This window comes from Solanum pennellii, chromosome 3 (assembly GCF_001406875.1).
Source record: "Solanum pennellii chromosome 3, SPENNV200".
Taxonomy (NCBI): Eukaryota; Viridiplantae; Streptophyta; class Magnoliopsida; order Solanales; family Solanaceae; genus Solanum; species Solanum pennellii.
The window spans coordinates 72,346,928-72,362,985 of NC_028639.1; the positions used below are offsets into that span (position 1 = coordinate 72,346,928).

The following is a 16,058-nucleotide window of genomic DNA, read 5'->3' on the forward strand; positions in this document are numbered from 1 at the left end:
ATCGTTCCAACTACTAACATCCAAATCATTAATGGTGTATTTGGTATGGAGGATGCTTTTATGTCATGTTTGCTTGATAAAAGCCATACGTTTTTAAGAAATAAATTAAGCTAATATTTTTTATATTTGAGAGCTACATTTTTTTTTTTTACAAATTATGATTATTTTAATATCAATATACACGATGAAAAAACAAATCTTAAAATATTAATCAAAATTTAAGATTGAAAAAGTAACTTATACGGTCACAAGTAATTTGAGACGAAGAAAATAACACAAAAAGGCAATACATTTTATAGCGAAAAAGAGACCCACGAAATTATATACGGACTAGGTTAATTTGGAATACAATTGTGGAATGTGAACTCGTTGTGACCGCATCACTCGTGAATTATTTTAAATTTTTGATAGCCTTTAAAATATCCTTTTACTTTGATTAACTAAATTTGGTATATCTTTATCTTACTACATGTGTGAAACATATTTCTAAATTCTCGCCAAGTTTTGAGTATTTTCAGTACTTCTCTCAACTTATTATTAACTTATCCATGCTCCTATACGAGTTAAGATCACTTATTATGTCATGCAACAGATAGAATGCATGTCTAAGTTTAATTAATCAAATATAAGCATGTTTTTAAAATTCTTATCCAAAATAAAACTAATAATTTATGACAAATTTATCGTGTAAAAATAAAGCAGATAGATGGACGTAACTTCCCACTTAATCAGTACTGCTAATTTAACCATACCTTACAACTTTCTTCCATCACATTTGCTAGCTAGAACGAGAAAAAAAAACCTTGCCCTGTTGTAGAAATTACTGTGTGTTACTTGAATTTTGTAGCTTGATGTATCATCGATNTAGAAAAATAAAGCAGATAGATGGACGTAGCTTCCCACTTAATCAGTACTGCTAATTTAACTATACCTTACAACTTTCTTCCATCACATTTGCTAGCTAGAACGAGAAAAAAACCCTTGCCCTGTTGTAGAAATTACTGTGTGTTACTTGAATTTTGTAGCTTGATGTATCATCGATTTTGATAATTTGTTGGCTTGTGGGCATACGTAGGAAGCTGATGCAGGCTTTGCTTATTGGCATGTGGGCGGACGCACAAAAGCTGATGCTGCCTTAGCTTATTTTTCAACTACTTCTTGTGGAGGTAATTTGTTATGCTATTTATTACTAACGACTACTTCTTTTTTTAACAAAATTGCGGTGTTCGGGTCAACTTAATTTAGCCGTACAAATACTTGCTATTTAATTTCCACTAGCACATGTACAAACTTAATTCAGATCACCAAAGTTTGGACGTATACGATGAAATTCGTAGCGTTTTGTCAACGGGTAACCTCATAGTTCATCCTATTTGGTTGAGTGCTTTTATTGCTGACCATGAGGTTGCTTCTCTGGTGGACAAAACGAGGGAAGCGAAATTGAAGATGGTTTGGAAATATGAAGAGGAGATGTGTTGACGCGACAGTGACGATGTGTGAGAGGTTGGGTATAAGGGTATGGGGAGACGCAGAGGTAGGTGGAATAAGTATCGAGAAGAGATGATAAAAATAAAATATGATGTAATTTCAGGTTATGAAGGACATAATCTAGGAAAAAGGTTAATAAGTACGTAATATTGTTTTGCTTAGGGTGGTATGTACTAATTGTTTTATTATATTTCTTATTTTTTAAAAAATAAATCATTTTTATAATGTTTTCAATAATCTAATTCTTGTATGTTGTTTACTGTGTTTTGATTATCACATTATTTTATTGTTGTTTTTGGCTTTTTTGGGTAGACTTTGTGATGTATTAGGTTGTTACTTGCTATATTCTCTTCATTGTCTCTTTTTCACTTGAGCCGAGGGTCTTTCAGAAACAACCTCTCTACCATGAGGTAGTTCTAAGGTTTATGTGAATTCTACCCTCCATGAACCTCATTGTGGGATTTCGGTGGTATTTTATTGTTTTAGTTCCATCACTCATAGTATTTTCTTCTTAACTCGAAAGGAGTTTGATTTGTTGGAGAAATTTTGCTACTGTTCTGTTTAGGAAAGGGTGTAGGGGAGGCGATATGCGAATTCAAAATGGAAGTACATAAATATATATAAGAGTGTGATGTTTTGACTAGATGTTGGTATTTTTCTTTAAGATCATTCTTTTATGGATACTCAACTACTCTGAATATGAAACGTTACAGATGTTAATGTTCTGGTTTAGTCTATGACTATCATTCGAACGAAAGCTACCGTTGGATGTTTACTGCTAATCCTCATTAATTAATGAACTAAACATGTTCTGGTGAAATGAAACCTAACTGGAGTAGTAATTGTCAAGCTCATTAAAAGATCCACTATACACAAACTACTGGACACTTCTCCTTAATTCCTGTCATATATAATATAAAATGAGTTAAAAGGGTAAAAAACACATTTAAACTATTCCACTTTATTGAGTTTCATATCTGAACTATTCGGAGCGTGAGTTTTACTCAATAGTTCAGGTATGAAACTCAAATAATTGGGACAATTTAGATGTCTTTTTGACCTTTAACTCATAAAATAATGATGAATGGGAGACAGTTGAATGCTTCAATCTTGATTGGGCCAACTGATAAGAGCAATTGAATGTCATGAAACAGGACAAATTTGCACAGGTTGAACGCTTATAAAATGCTGTATATCTTCCCTTTCAATCTTCATAACTGATAACACATCTCTTGAATCCTTTTGACTTTATTTGACAGGTCAACTGTTGAGAAACTCTCATGGCATTCTCAATTTCTCTTCCAGACTTTGTTCATCCTCAACTCCGGCATGTTGTTGCAAAGATGTCTTTCTTTGACACAATTTTGTTCTATGTTAGTGTCCTCCGTTCCCTTCTTTTAACCGTTCACCTGTGTGATAGTATGCTTTAGTACACACTAGAATGTTTTTCTTTTTCTTTTTCTAATGCTACTGTTTTCTATGTATCAGGTTGTACATCTTGTGGACAAGTTCGACTTATGGCATAGATTGCCGGTGTTACTGGGGGCAGCTTACCTAGGAATAAGAAGACACTTGCACCAGCGATACAATCTTTTACATGTAGGGAAAGTTAATGGCAAGAAATATGACACAGAAGAGTTTGCCTATCGGACTGCTGATGGTTCATGCAATCATCCTGTGGATCATTTAGTGGGCAGTCAAGGAACCTTCTTTGGCCGCAACATGCTACCATCCACTTCAAGTTATGCGGTAAGCCAAAATGCAATCAATTATGATACACTAATTAAATCATGTAAATTTGATAGTTCCAATTTTACAAGACATTTCAGTTTTCTGTTCAGTAGGTTAGGGGGTGCAAATTAGTCTGTTGAACTTATTAAACGCGTGATGCTGATCTTTTTAGATAGCTAACTTGCATGGTCCAATAAATGTGTCTTAATCATATAGCTGTTTGAAATATGTATCTTGAGACCTCTCAATGATCACTTGTGACAATATCATTTGATTATGCAGCTGCTGGAACCTCACCCTGTAACAGTGGCCACCAAGCTCTTGGAAAGAAGAAAGTACACAGATTGCGGGGGCCAATTCAACATGATAGCGTGCGCGTGGTTACAATTTATGATCCATGATTGGAATGACCATATGGAGGACACTGAACAGGTACCTAGTAAATATGTGTTTTAAGAACTGGAGGGGATTGAAAGGTCAAAAGTGGCCTATATGCACTTAAAGGTGTATTTTATGTTTCACTAACACAAATTTTTCAACAGGTGGAGCTTAGAGCTCCTCAAGACGTTGCAGCAGGGTGTCCGTTGAAGTCATTTAAGTTCCTTAAAACCAAAAAACTTCCCACAGGTTCACCTGATCTGAAGTTTGGGCATTTGAATTCAAGGACCCCATGGTGGTAAGTAGTGGACTCAAAAACTCTAAACAATTTTTGATTTTGTTTGTACTTCTATTTACTCCAAAGCCAGCAATAAAACTAAATATCTTTATGGTCATGGGGAGAGCTATTAGTATAGGACGATAGTTGAAAATACTTACCTGTTTAACTGAAATATTTATTAGGTAAAGAGAGAGTATTTGGTTTACCTCGACTCTTTCACTCTACCAAACTACTGCTTTGTATCATGCTAAAAGAGTCAAGGTAATAACCACGCGACAGAGCTGGAGGGGAGAAGGGGAGGCGGAAATATTATTCCTAGTTGATGTATACACACGTCAACTCCTGTCCACACTATCCAGTTGGAACTCAATTTGATCCTTCATTTCAATGCAGACTGAAAGTTATTCGAATGGTGAAGATTTATTTCATCTTATGAATTATATATGCTCTTGCTATTTTGTTAGGGATGGGAGTGTAATATATGGAAACAACGAAGAGGGAATGATAAGGGTGAGAAGATTTAAAGATGGAAAGCTCAGGCTCTCAGGTGATGGACTTCTGGAACATGATGATAAAGGCATTCCAATATCCGGAGATGTCCGAAACTATTGGGCAGGCTACTCTCTCTTGCAGGCCTTGTTTGTGAAGGAACATAATGCCATATGTGATATGCTTAAAGTAGGTGAATGATGTACCCAAGTTTCTCTTTTCTATGGTCATATGAAGTTTACGTAGTATAGTTGGGACATCGTGAAAGAAGCAAATGAGCATTTATTGTGACATTTGATTATTTTACACCTCAAACTGACTTTGCTTAAAATCACCTCTCAGGAACATTACCCTGAATTTGATGATGAAAAGGTGTACCGACATGCAAGACTGATAACTTCAGCGGTCATTGCAAAAATCCATACTATTGATTGGACGCTTGAAATTGTTAAGACTGATACTCTTATGGCAGGAATGAGAATCAACTGGTAAGAGTACTTGATAAAAAATCTATGTTGCCAGATCCTTCAAAAATGTCATTGCACCTGTGCCGGATCACCTAAAAGTGATGCATTAATGGATGATTTGACACGGGTGTTGAGCAGATATAAACTAGAACTGTGATTGAATTAACGATAGCTCCCAATTTTCAGTTAGTTGTCATGCATGATGCTTTTGCATTACGAATTTAACTAATAATGTTAACTAAAAGAGTCTAGCGCTATTCAGGTATGGCTTGTTGGGGAAGAGAGTCAAGGATTTGTTAGGACCCAAATTTGGACCAGTATTGAGTGGCTTAGTTGGTCTTAAAAAGCCTAGAGATCACGGAACTCCCTACTCGTTGACTGAAGAGTTCGTTAGCGTCTACAGAATGCACTCACTTTTACCTGACACGATTGTTCTGAGGGACTTGAAGTCGACTACATCAGAAGACAAATCCTTGCCTATTCAAGATGAGTACGTTATCCAATTACACATTTTCCATTTATAAGCAAATTATGCCTCCTTATATGTCATAACTTGTAGGATATATGTATTTCTAACTGTTTAGTTTGATAATCAGGATTCCTATGAGGGAAATGATAGGGAAAGAAGGAGAAAAGAACTTGTTGAAGATCGGTATGGAGCAGATGCTGGTATCGATGGGTCACCAGTCATCTGGAGCTGCTACGTTGTGGAATTTTCCATCATGGATGAGGAACCTTGTTCCTCATGATATCGATGGAGATGATAGACCTGATTTAATTGACATGGCCGCCTTGGACAGTATGTTTATCCCAGTGGACTTCTTTTGTATATTGTTTTCATCTTATATAAATAGGAATCACATGCTAACTTTCTAAGTGAACAGTTTATAGAGACAGAGAGAGGGGAGTTCCGCGGTACAATGAGTTCAGAAGGAATTTGCTGATGGTACCAATTAGCAAGTGGGAGGATTTAACTAACGACGAAGAAGTAATTGAGGCTTTACAAGAAGTATATGGCGATGATATTGAGAAGCTAGATCTCCAAATTGGTTTGCACGCGGAGAAGAAAATTAAAGGCTTTGCCATTAGTGAGACTGCCTTTTTTATATTTCTGCTCATTGCTTCAAGGTATGTCAATATAATAACGATGTACAAAACTTAAACTATATGCAAAACGTTTTGACTACATTTTTGTTTTTCCAGGAGGTTAGAGGCTGATCGATTCTTCACAACTGATTTCAATTCGCGAACCTACACAGAGAAAGGCTTTGAATGGGTAAACAAGACAGAGACATTAAAAGATGTCATCGATCGATACTTCCCTGAAATGACAGAGAAATACATGAGATGCACAAGTGCATTCTCAGTGTGGAGTTCAGATCCAGATCCTAAACACTACTTACCTCTTTATCTGAGACCAGCAACCTAATGGTAGTACTATATTTGGTGATCAACTTTGTATGGGGTGATTATGTTAAAACAATTAGTAAGTTTGCAAGGAAAATACAAACGACCCTAGTTTACGGTCAGATGAATAAACCACCGGGAGCTTGTATGAGAGGTGGCTTGAGTGCGTTAACTATGGTGGAGTTTATGATATGTAGTTTTGTAGCGTGTCTGTTGTATTAGAGTACGTGATATCAATTATAGATATACTATGCAAGTGTTTTTTAAGACTAGCTTGTATAAGGAAGCTTAACTTGTGTTAAATTTTATTTGCACCCAATATTTATGTCAAGCAAGTCATACTAATTTATCATGATTTAGTTATAAGTTATAAATGATAGTGCGGATGGGTATACTAACATATTGTTTAGTGATAAAAGTTATGCGAAGACATATGTGATGTGTCGCGTATTTATTGGATTAATGTAAACATCAAAGTGCAAGTACTTTTTATCATGATTTTTGAGTAAATTAGCCGTTAAGTAAAGTTATACTACGTAATTACTCATCATAATTATAGTTTGCTATAATTATTACTCACGACTAACATTATACATTAATTATGTGGGCTGACTTCAAGTTTGTATAATTAACCACATTTATATATGTATAATTCGTCAAAATATACAAATATATATGTATAATATACAATTATCTAATCAATATACATATACAATTCACCTCTCCCCACACTGTGCCCTCTCGCTCCCATCTCTCTTCCCTCTCCTAATCTCGCTCGCCTCTCTCCTCTTTCTCCTAATCTCACCTATTTTTATACAATGCATATGTATAATATACAATTATCTAACCAATATAGATATAGAATTCACCTCTCTCCCACTCTCTACCATCTCTCCTAATCTCCCTTGTCATGTATACAAATACATATGTATAATATACAATTATCTAATCAAATACATATACAATTCACTTATCTCTCCCAATCTCGCTCGCCTCTTTCCTCCCTATAACATATAGCTACAAATTACAATCATAAAATTATAGCTATAGAGAATTATAATTTATAGCTATAAAGAATAATTAAGTTATTTTTTTTAGTGATTATCATATATGTGAAAGTTTTCTTCATTTTTTTCACCGTCAGAAAAGCTTGGAAAAAAATAAGAAACAGATGAAAAGCTACTCCCTCCGTCCCATTTTATATGGCACAATTTTCTTTTTGGTCGGTCCAAAAAGAGAATGTCATATTTCCTTATGTGGTAAGTATTTAAAGGTACAATTCTTCTTTTATCTTTGTTGGTCCCACTTCAATACTTTAATAATTTTATGAGGAGAGAGAAAGTAAATTTATTTTTTTGAAAGGTAATTGGTAAACATTTCAAATTTTTCATTATAAAATGGGACTAAGGGAGTATTAAAGAAAAGAAGTACGGTAGATTTTTCTAAAAGGCAAAATTAAAATTTATGCACGCGCCAACAAGGAGCGTGGTAGATTAAATTTCCCGGGACTCCAAAATTTCAAATTTATCTTCGCGGTAAAAATGTTAAAACATCAAAGCCCAGTGAAAGTAAGAGAACAAACGAATAAGGATTCGACACGTGTTACATTGACTTAGATTTTATGTACGTGGCTCTTTTCCATTGGACGGCTACGTTCTTTCCGTGACAGTACTGTTAACTTGTCGCATTGGGAGCTAGGTATATTGCATCTCATTTTCAACACATGCTCTTCTTCCCGCCATTTTCTCTCACTTCCTCCAATCGCCATTTTTTCATCTACAGATCCAAAACCCAGGAAGCTCAAAGGAAGAAAGGTAGGAGAAAATACCCAGAACCTTCTAGAAGAATTAAAGAGGAAAAAAAATGGGTATCAAAGATCTCCTCCGGTTCATGAAGCCCTATGTTGAAACTGCCCACATAAAAAAATACGCCGGCAAAAGGGTAAAAGAATTAATTCATTGACTTTCAATTCAATCGCATTTATCACATTCTGGGTTTTGATAAAAATTCAATTTTGTTGGGTATAGGTGGGAATCGATGCTTATTCTTGGCTTCACAAAGGAGGTATTTTAAAAAAAAATTTGTTTGATATTTATCAATCAAGATTCAAATTTTATAATTAATTTTAAATGGATAGAATCAATAAAAGCTGTAATTTTCAGCATATTCATGTAGTATGGAGCTTTGCCTTAATTCGGAGGGTGATAAGAAATTGCAGTACTTGAATTACTTCATGCATCGAATCAATATGCTTCGACATTATAAGATCACTCCTGTAGTTGTTTTTGATGGTGGCAACTTACCCTGCAAGAGTGCTACTGAAGACGAGAGACACAAGTGTGTAATCTAAAACCTAATTCTTGTTAATTAATACCTGATTTTGTGTCGTTACTAGCCTTCTGGATGGTGAATCTTTTATTTCAATAGGAGAAGGAAAACAAATAGAGATCAGGCAACGTTGAAGCTAAAGGAAGGCAATGTTGCTGGCGCCGTTGAGCTCTTCCAGGTACTTTTATGCAGTTTCTTTATCAATCCCACGGTTAACTAGTTGCCGTGGTTTAATAATTTATTGAAAATACCTTAAGGGTTGTGGCATTTGAGAATAGTTAACTATGCTATATTGGTTTACCTTTAGATGTTTAATGCACAATTCAGTCAGCTGGCAAACTAATGTTCCGTCTTATCCATTCTAATGCTTCATATGCAGAGGGCTGTGAGTGTCACTCCTTCAATGGCGCATCATCTCATACAGGTACTTGAAAATCATCTATTGAGTTCAGCCAGTTAGAGTTTTAACAGTAGACTAACTTGTCTACTTTCAGTCATACAAGACGTTTATTCTTTTTCTTTGTTTGTGGAAGACATTCAGACACTTTCCTGGATTTTTTTTCAGTAATTTGGCATGATTTCAATTATCTATATCTGCTAATTCTAGATTTCAAGTAATCCAGCTGTTACAAAGATGTTCTACTCGTGCAGATTCTGAAGTCAGAGAATATAGAATTCGTTGTCGCACCATATGAAGCGGATGCACAATTAGCCTACTTGTCTAACCTCAAAGAAGAAAAGAATGGAATTGTGGCAGTGATTTCTGAAGATAGTGACTTACTAGCATATGGCTGTCCCGCTGTAAGAAAATCTCAAATACTTTGATATGGCATGATGGAGGTTACTGCTCTCCTAACAGCTTAATTCCCTTTATTTTAGAATCTAGTCGACCCATGTTCATTTTATGTGTTTGTCAACAGGTTTTCTTTAAGATGGATGCCCATGGAAATGGTCAAGAAGTGGTACTAGACCATGTTTTCAGTTGTGATACTCGTGTTCCTTCCTTCAGACATTTCAACAAAGATTTATTTACAGGTTATTCTCAATTTCTAACTTTAACTCTACGTTGAGAAACAAAATTAGAACATTTAGAAGTTGCTATACCCTACTATCAGCTATCACTCCAAGGTACTCTTGCGACTGATAATGATGATGATCTTGTAGCCAATGGAAGCAAACTAGCTGCTGAAAGTGAAATGCTTTCTAAAAACTTTTGACCGTCTTTTTTCCTTTGTAACCTTTTACGATCTTTACGTTATTCACCATTTGCAGGCATGTGTGTATTAGCTGGCTGTGATTTTCTTCCTTCAGTCCCTGGTATAGGAATTACTAGAGCTTATAATCTGGTCTCCAAATATCGCAACTTAGATCGAGTAAGCATATTCTCCATTTGTTCAAAACAGAGAAGTTTCTTGCATCTGTAATTGGTGATAAATTGCTATGAACAAAAAATTTCCTATGCCTGACGATTAATTTCTAATTTGAAAAAATTCTCTACTCCTGGATTTTACTATTAATACGAAACATGAAAGACTAAAATGCCATCAGAATTGACTTGGTTTTGCTTACATCAGCTTTGCACCTGTCTGATACCTGATGTTTTACCTGATAGATATATGGATACCAATTGAAGATGTAAATTACTTTCTAATTAAGAGGTGAAATCACAAGATCCTTCTAGAGAAGACATCGAGGAACAACATAATTGATTTTACTAAATCTTGTTCAACAATTTTTTTATTATGAATGGATGCTTCATGCCCAGCAAATTGTCTCTATTATATGGTTTGGATGTTTAGTGGAGAAATGTTACATTTGCATTGTCCCATATTGTTCTTTGCTTAAGATTGACTGAAAAGATTTATAATCTTTGAGCCTCGCAATTAAAAGTCATTTTCCAATGTTTAACAGGTTCTTTCCATGTTAAAGTTTGAGAAAGGAGATCAAATGCCCGAAGATTACACAAAATCATTTCGAGAAGCAGTTGCAGTTTTCCATCATGCTAGAATGTGAGTCTAATAACTGACATGACATCTTTTTGATGTAGTTCTGCCTTTGTTTGTCAGCTGACGAAAATAATCAACTTTTTCGTCTATGTTTGATCAGATATGATGTTAGTTTGAAGCGGATGAAGCACTTGAAACCCATCCCAGAAGAGCTGTTGCAGTTTTTAGACGAAGAACTTGACTTCTTAGGACCGTATCCTTTAGTTACTTGGACCTTGCCTTCTCTTATGCCAAAGCTTCAGCATTCTCTAACCTTTTGCAGAATAGTGCTTTAAATTGCTTTATCTGATGTTTCTGCAATGAAAGGTATGGTAAAAGAACTCCTTGACAGTCATAAGAGAAATTCTTCCGTCATTGGCAATGTCAATTGCTCAAGGTAACATAGATCCTTGTACAATGGAGGCCTTCGATGTCTTTCCCAGTAAAGTAAATCATGTGTCTACTGCAAACATCAAGAAAATTTCTGGTCCCTTCTCTCGACAAGAGGCATTTACTCAAGCTTCAAAAGACAGCAGCGTTTTTGCTATTTCTTCAAGTAAATCCAGAAAAGAAACAACAGGCAAGCATGATATTCAGATAACCATTAATGCCACATCTTTTTTCTTGTGCATGCTAATGTCACTAAGAGTAGAACTTGTGCGAGAAAGAGATGATGATTCTCCTATATTTATTTAACACATTTTTTGTTGTCATTTTCAGTGGTGGAGACAACACAAGCCTCTGGTGCTGAACAGACGCAGTGTCCGTTTATGGATGAAAGTGAATGCTTGGAGGAAGCAGTAGCTCTTCAAAACATGATATGCCCTTCAATATCAACTCGGAAGATGGTGGCAGAAGCGAAAAAGAGTCATCGAAAAGAAGTGCTGAAAGTTCCAGATAATAATCCTTTTAGGAAAAGAAAAGTGGAGGAATTTGAGCCAGATGAGATGGATAGTGTTACTGAACTAGTCTCAGCCGTTACTGATGTTGAAAGCCTGGAAGTTATATGCACAATTCCAGAATCACAACAGAGTGTGGAATCTAAGCCAGTTAAAAGGATTGAGTTAAAAAGAGTTACCAAAGAAAAGAAGGTTAAGAGGAGTAATAGCCAAAGTTCAGAAAATAAGAAAAACACTATACTAAATTTCTTTTCTCGAGTGTAATTTATAAAATTTGGCTCAACATATTTATTTCTTGTGTCAATCACTTTTCTTTTTACAGTTAATTTTATTTTCAATTATACACAACAGTTCAACTGTCATTGCGCTAGTGATACGCAATCTGTGGTACAACTTAATGTCTAGACTAATTTAACCTTCAGTCGTTTGGACTTCTAATTACCATTACTTATATAATAAACTTATATTATACACCTTCTTGTTAGTTTTATTTAAACAATTTGATGAACAACTGTTTAAGTTAATTTTTCTATATTACATTAGTAGAGTTCAAGAATTAGGATGATGCAATGCTAAAACTCTGTTATTCATTCCTTAATAGTACATAAAACTGCAACATGAGAGACAGAGATGTGCTAAATTACAGAAAGAACAATTTTATATCAAACTATTATAAGTGGAAATTCTAGAGCCTAAGGAACTTAACTTATTGTGTTTTTCGAACATTAAAGTCACTCAACGTATGAGTATCAAGTTCTTTAAAATCAAAATAAACATGGAACTACAGACAAGGGCAAGAGCAGCCTTAATGCTTCTGGCGCTTAAGCAATTTCTTGAACCAATATGCTGACATCTTCGGGTATCGTTTGAGGGTATTGAAATCAACATAGACAATGCCAAATCTGGAAGTATAACCCAATCTCCATTCAAAGTTGTCAAGCAATGACCACGCGAAGTAGCCTATGACATTAGCTCCATCATCCACTGTCTTCTTCAGTTGTTGCAAATAGCTCTTATAGTAGTTGATCCTTTTGGTGTCATGTAAAGCTTTTGGAAGGGTAATGTTGCCCGCGTAATCCATACCTGAAAATCATGAGATTTTTTTTGTAAGTTGGTCTGTAAGACGTTGAACAATAAACGTTTCACTAGTTAAGCAAACCATACCATTTTCTGCTAGAATAATAGTAGGATTTCCGTAGTGTTCTTTAACATAGTTGATAGCTTTATATAGACCCCATGGCACGATGTAGAGCCAGTATGAATGTGCCTACAGACATTTTTCAGCAAAGATAGTGTTAGCTAACAATTAAGATGTAAGTATGTATTTTTGGTTAGAAACAATGTTAACTTCATCATATACTCACCCTAGGACCAATTGGTACTCCCTTGCGGTCATCTACATCAGGACAACGAAAAGAATTTGAATCAGTAGTAATTCCATTTTACTAGGCCTAACTTAAAGAAGTGAAAAAGGTCGAAGTATCTTACAAGCAAATCCAACATTCCAGTCCTGTTGGTAGCCCAAGGGTTGCGGTGTGGTATAATGAGGGTCATACATGTAGTAGGAAGTGTACTGGTTTATGCCCACATAATCAAATGATCCCTTCACCATCTTAACCTCTTCTTTCGAGAACTTGGGTAATCGCGTTCCCACAATATTTTGCATGGTTTTTGGGTACTCACCATATACAAGAGGATGCAAGAACCTGTAAAACAAGCCCAAAGTAAAATTAGTATTTCAGGTTTTGCAACTCTAAAGAGAAGGCTTTAGTAACCCCAAACTTGACACAGTTGACAGCTCATAAGAGATGAAAATTTGAACTTCTTTTGTGATATGTAAACATAACTAACGGGGACTCGATTCACATTGGAACATGACTGCATTACTATATGTGCAAACTCTTACCATCCCAAATGAAAATCTCTAGCTCTTTGAGCAGCATAGTTGTCGGCTTTTCCTTTTGTTAGAGGTTCGTACCACACAAAATCCAATAGAATGCCAAACTTCCCTTTCTGTTTCTCCTGCCATTACATATACAACATGAAGTCAAAGACGGAACAGATCCCAAAAGCAAGGAAATACGGAAAAAAAGAGAGAACATATTACTTGATACTTCTCATGGTATCTCTGTGCTGCAGAAGCATGACATAAGATGAGATTGTGTGCAACAATATAAGGCTCAGTAGCGGAATCCCCTTCTGTGCAGTTTCCAAAAGGCTTTGAACATCTTCCAGGTGCAAAGAATCCGTTATCGTACCCTAAGGCAGCAACGACTCTTGGCTCATTAAACGAGAACCAATTCTTCACTCTGTCTCCAAATGTCTTAAAACAAAACTCTGCATAATCAGCAAAATCCTTCCTGCAAATTTTGAACCATCATCAAAATGAAGAAGCAAATAGCATAAACATTCTTCTTAATAGAAAATGTCAAGAAGTGATGTGCTTACACGACTTCACGGCCCAACCATCCGTTGTACCTATCTTGAAGTGCTTGTGGTAAATCATAGTGATTCAGATTAGCATATGGGGTAATACCTGTAAAAGTTCGTTTAAAGCTCAGTACGGTACTTAACTACTATGTTGATCGGGTAATACGTGTTGATCTATCCAAAAATGTGCATTTTTGGAGGATCTGACACGTGTGCAACAACAATTTTAGGGAGTCCAAGCAACATAGCTTAACTATTCATTTCCACAACAACAATCATTAAGGCCATGCATTAAAAGATGAAATGTTACCTCTTTTGAGCATATAATCGATCAATCTATTATAATAAGCAACTCCCTTCCAGTTCACTTTACCAGTTCCATCTACATTAAGACACAAATTTGAATATTACTATCATTCATTCTTCTAATGACAAATATCTAAACTTTATAGACAATAAAATAGTAAAATTACTTGGGAAGATCCTTGACCACGAAATTGAAAAACGATAAGCTTCAAAGTTCAGCTTCGCCATCAGATCAATATCTTCCTGTACCCATTACAATAATATCAATCTACATAGTTTTATCTTATATATATAAATAAAATTTTACACTATCAAATTGGATTTGTGAACATAGAAAATGAAAATAACCTTGTATCGATGATATTGATCGACAGCAATTTCTCCATTGGCATTGTTTGGTTCAAGTCCTGTTTTCATTCAAAATAATCAGAACAAAATCAAAATGATTATAAAATTTGTAGTACTCTAATTTAAGATTAATTAATTAATGGTACCAGGTATTTTAAGGAAAGTGTCCCAAATACTAGGTCCACGGCCTTCAGTACTGGCAGAACCTTCAACTTGGTAAGCTGAAGTTGCTGTTCCGAATATAAATCCCTTCGGAAAACTTTCTCTACTCAAACCTCCGGTGTCTAATATGGTATTTTCCGGCGACACGTCATCATCATCATCATCAGAATGTACGGTAAGTACAGTAGCTGAAATTAGCAGAAGCAAAATTAGACAGGGAGGATTTGCTTTCATTATTACTAATTTTAGTTAATGAATTGAGTAGAATGTGAAGGAATATGGTGGCAATGCTAATTTATTTATAGTAGAAAAAAATAATAATGCATTATTTGTCCTGACTTGTCACGAGCAACAATAAAATAAATAAATTACCAACTCTTAAATATTTTAAAACTGAATAAGTTAAGTAAATATGGCATATCTATTTTAATTTTTAAAGTATATAAGTGATAAATATAAATCAACACATGCAAGAGAGTAGTATAACGTTGGGTTCCATGCCTATCTTTTTATCCTCTTAAAAAAAATATTATCTTCGTATTTCACTTTTTAAAAGTTAAATAAAATAAATTTTGATTGATATTTTATAATTAATTTTTTTTAATATTAATATGAGTAAAGTTGTAATTTGTAATATTTTTTATATAATTATAAAATATATAATTTGTTATTTTAAAACATTAAACTAATATGATTTAATTTTAAAAATTAGTCAAATTAACGCTCAAATTACAAAACATGACAATTAGTGTGAGCTGGAAGGAGTATTACTCTATTTTTGATTATTTTATATGTATATATATATATACATATGGGACATGGAAAGAAAAAAAAATGAGAGAGAATTAAAAAATGTTAAAACGAATCCTTTCTAATCAACGGAAATTCTGATTAATCATATATGCACACAGAAATGACCCACATGTTTATGTGGCTACGTGGGATATATCTATACCCGTTAATCTTAAAAACGGCTATATATATATACTTAAAAAGTATGAATTGATACTTTATATTATTGATACAAACTTAACGATTCACTATGCGACTACGATTTTATCATAGGATCACACTAAAAAAGGTTCAGTTTAACTCGAGAAAATGATAAATGGTATAAAAGAAAAAAATGGCCATAGGCACATAAGACAACAATAAAATAAAGAAAGGGAAAAGGGTCTGATATACCCCTCAACTTTGTCATTTAGAGCTGATATATCCCTTGTTATGAAAATGACTCGTATATACCCCTACTTGTAAACAAATGGCTCACATATACCCTTTTCCTCTAACGGAAATGAAAAAAATAATAATTTTAATCTAAATTTTTATTATTTTTTTCTAAAAAATATAATCCCATATG

General features: G+C 34.6%; 3 protein-coding genes across 4 annotated transcripts; 2 read left to right on the top strand and 1 right to left on the bottom strand.

The window, feature by feature from the left end:
* The first annotated feature begins 903 nt into the window (after positions 1 to 903).
* Positions 904 to 6,571, top strand: LOC107014721 (alpha-dioxygenase 2). The gene is made up of 11 exons (XM_015214759.2): positions 904 to 1,166; positions 2,748 to 2,861; positions 2,977 to 3,237; positions 3,502 to 3,651; positions 3,762 to 3,895; positions 4,342 to 4,555; positions 4,709 to 4,854; positions 5,096 to 5,323; positions 5,430 to 5,632; positions 5,718 to 5,961; positions 6,037 to 6,571. The coding sequence occupies exons 2-11, from the start codon at positions 2,769 to 2,771 to the stop codon at positions 6,260 to 6,262; spliced, it is 1,899 nt and encodes a 632-aa protein (XP_015070245.1). The 5' UTR covers positions 904 to 1,166; positions 2,748 to 2,768; the 3' UTR covers positions 6,263 to 6,571.
* Positions 6,572 to 7,966: 1,395 nt separating this feature from the next.
* LOC107012887 (exonuclease 1) lies at positions 7,967 to 11,814 on the top strand. Of its 2 annotated transcripts, none has more exons than XM_015212850.2 (12): positions 7,967 to 8,181; positions 8,268 to 8,304; positions 8,403 to 8,577; positions 8,668 to 8,746; positions 8,948 to 8,992; positions 9,220 to 9,369; positions 9,489 to 9,603; positions 9,841 to 9,941; positions 10,480 to 10,577; positions 10,675 to 10,767; positions 10,913 to 11,133; positions 11,274 to 11,814. In XM_015212850.2, the coding sequence occupies exons 1-12, from the start codon at positions 8,104 to 8,106 to the stop codon at positions 11,714 to 11,716; spliced, it is 1,635 nt and encodes a 544-aa protein (XP_015068336.1). In that variant the 5' UTR covers positions 7,967 to 8,103; the 3' UTR covers positions 11,717 to 11,814. The 2 variants fall into 2 exon arrangements, with proteins under 2 accessions (XP_015068336.1, XP_015068337.1); XM_015212851.2 differs by having other exon boundaries at positions 8,132 to 8,181; positions 8,416 to 8,577.
* Positions 11,815 to 12,008: 194 nt separating this feature from the next.
* LOC107014337 (beta-glucosidase 44-like) lies at positions 12,009 to 14,978 on the bottom strand. Its single transcript, XM_015214205.2, has 11 exons — positions 14,683 to 14,978; positions 14,537 to 14,595; positions 14,356 to 14,431; positions 14,193 to 14,264; positions 13,901 to 13,988; positions 13,560 to 13,812; positions 13,359 to 13,474; positions 12,941 to 13,158; positions 12,817 to 12,848; positions 12,617 to 12,719; positions 12,009 to 12,535 (listed from the first exon to the last, which is right to left on the bottom strand). Exons 1-11 carry the CDS (start codon positions 14,930 to 14,932, stop codon positions 12,258 to 12,260), a joined length of 1,545 nt encoding a protein of 514 aa, XP_015069691.1. The 5' UTR covers positions 14,933 to 14,978; the 3' UTR covers positions 12,009 to 12,257.
* Between the last annotated feature and the right edge of the window lie 1,080 nt (positions 14,979 to 16,058).

What these genes read in the sequence shown, in the direction of transcription:
- LOC107014721 (XM_015214759.2), top strand. Translation starts at nt 2,769, where the DNA reads ATGGCATTCTCAATTTCTCTTCCAGACTTTGTTCATCCTCAACTCCGG. An exon ending in CCATATGTGATATGCTTAAA is followed by an intron (nt 4,556 to 4,708) that starts GTAGGTGAATGA and finishes ATCACCTCTCAG; the next exon opens with GAACATTACCCTGAATTTGA. An exon ending in TCCTTGCCTATTCAAGATGA is followed by an intron (nt 5,324 to 5,429) that starts GTACGTTATCCA and finishes TTTGATAATCAG; the next exon opens with GATTCCTATGAGGGAAATGA.
- LOC107012887 (XM_015212850.2), top strand. Translation starts at nt 8,104, where the DNA reads ATGGGTATCAAAGATCTCCTCCGGTTCATGAAGCCCTATGTTGAAACT. An exon ending in ACTGAAGACGAGAGACACAA is followed by an intron (nt 8,578 to 8,667) that starts GTGTGTAATCTA and finishes TTATTTCAATAG; the next exon opens with GAGAAGGAAAACAAATAGAG. An exon ending in AATATCGCAACTTAGATCGA is followed by an intron (nt 9,942 to 10,479) that starts GTAAGCATATTC and finishes AATGTTTAACAG; the next exon opens with GTTCTTTCCATGTTAAAGTT.
- LOC107014337 (XM_015214205.2), bottom strand. Translation starts at nt 14,932, where the DNA reads ATGAAAGCAAATCCTCCCTGTCTAATTTTGCTTCTGCTAATTTCAGCT. An exon ending in TGGTTGGGCCGTGAAGTCGT is followed by an intron (nt 13,813 to 13,900) that starts GTAAGCACATCA and finishes CAAAATTTGCAG; the next exon opens with GAAGGATTTTGCTGATTATG. An exon ending in TATTATTCTAGCAGAAAATG is followed by an intron (nt 12,536 to 12,616) that starts GTATGGTTTGCT and finishes CATGATTTTCAG; the next exon opens with GTATGGATTACGCGGGCAAC.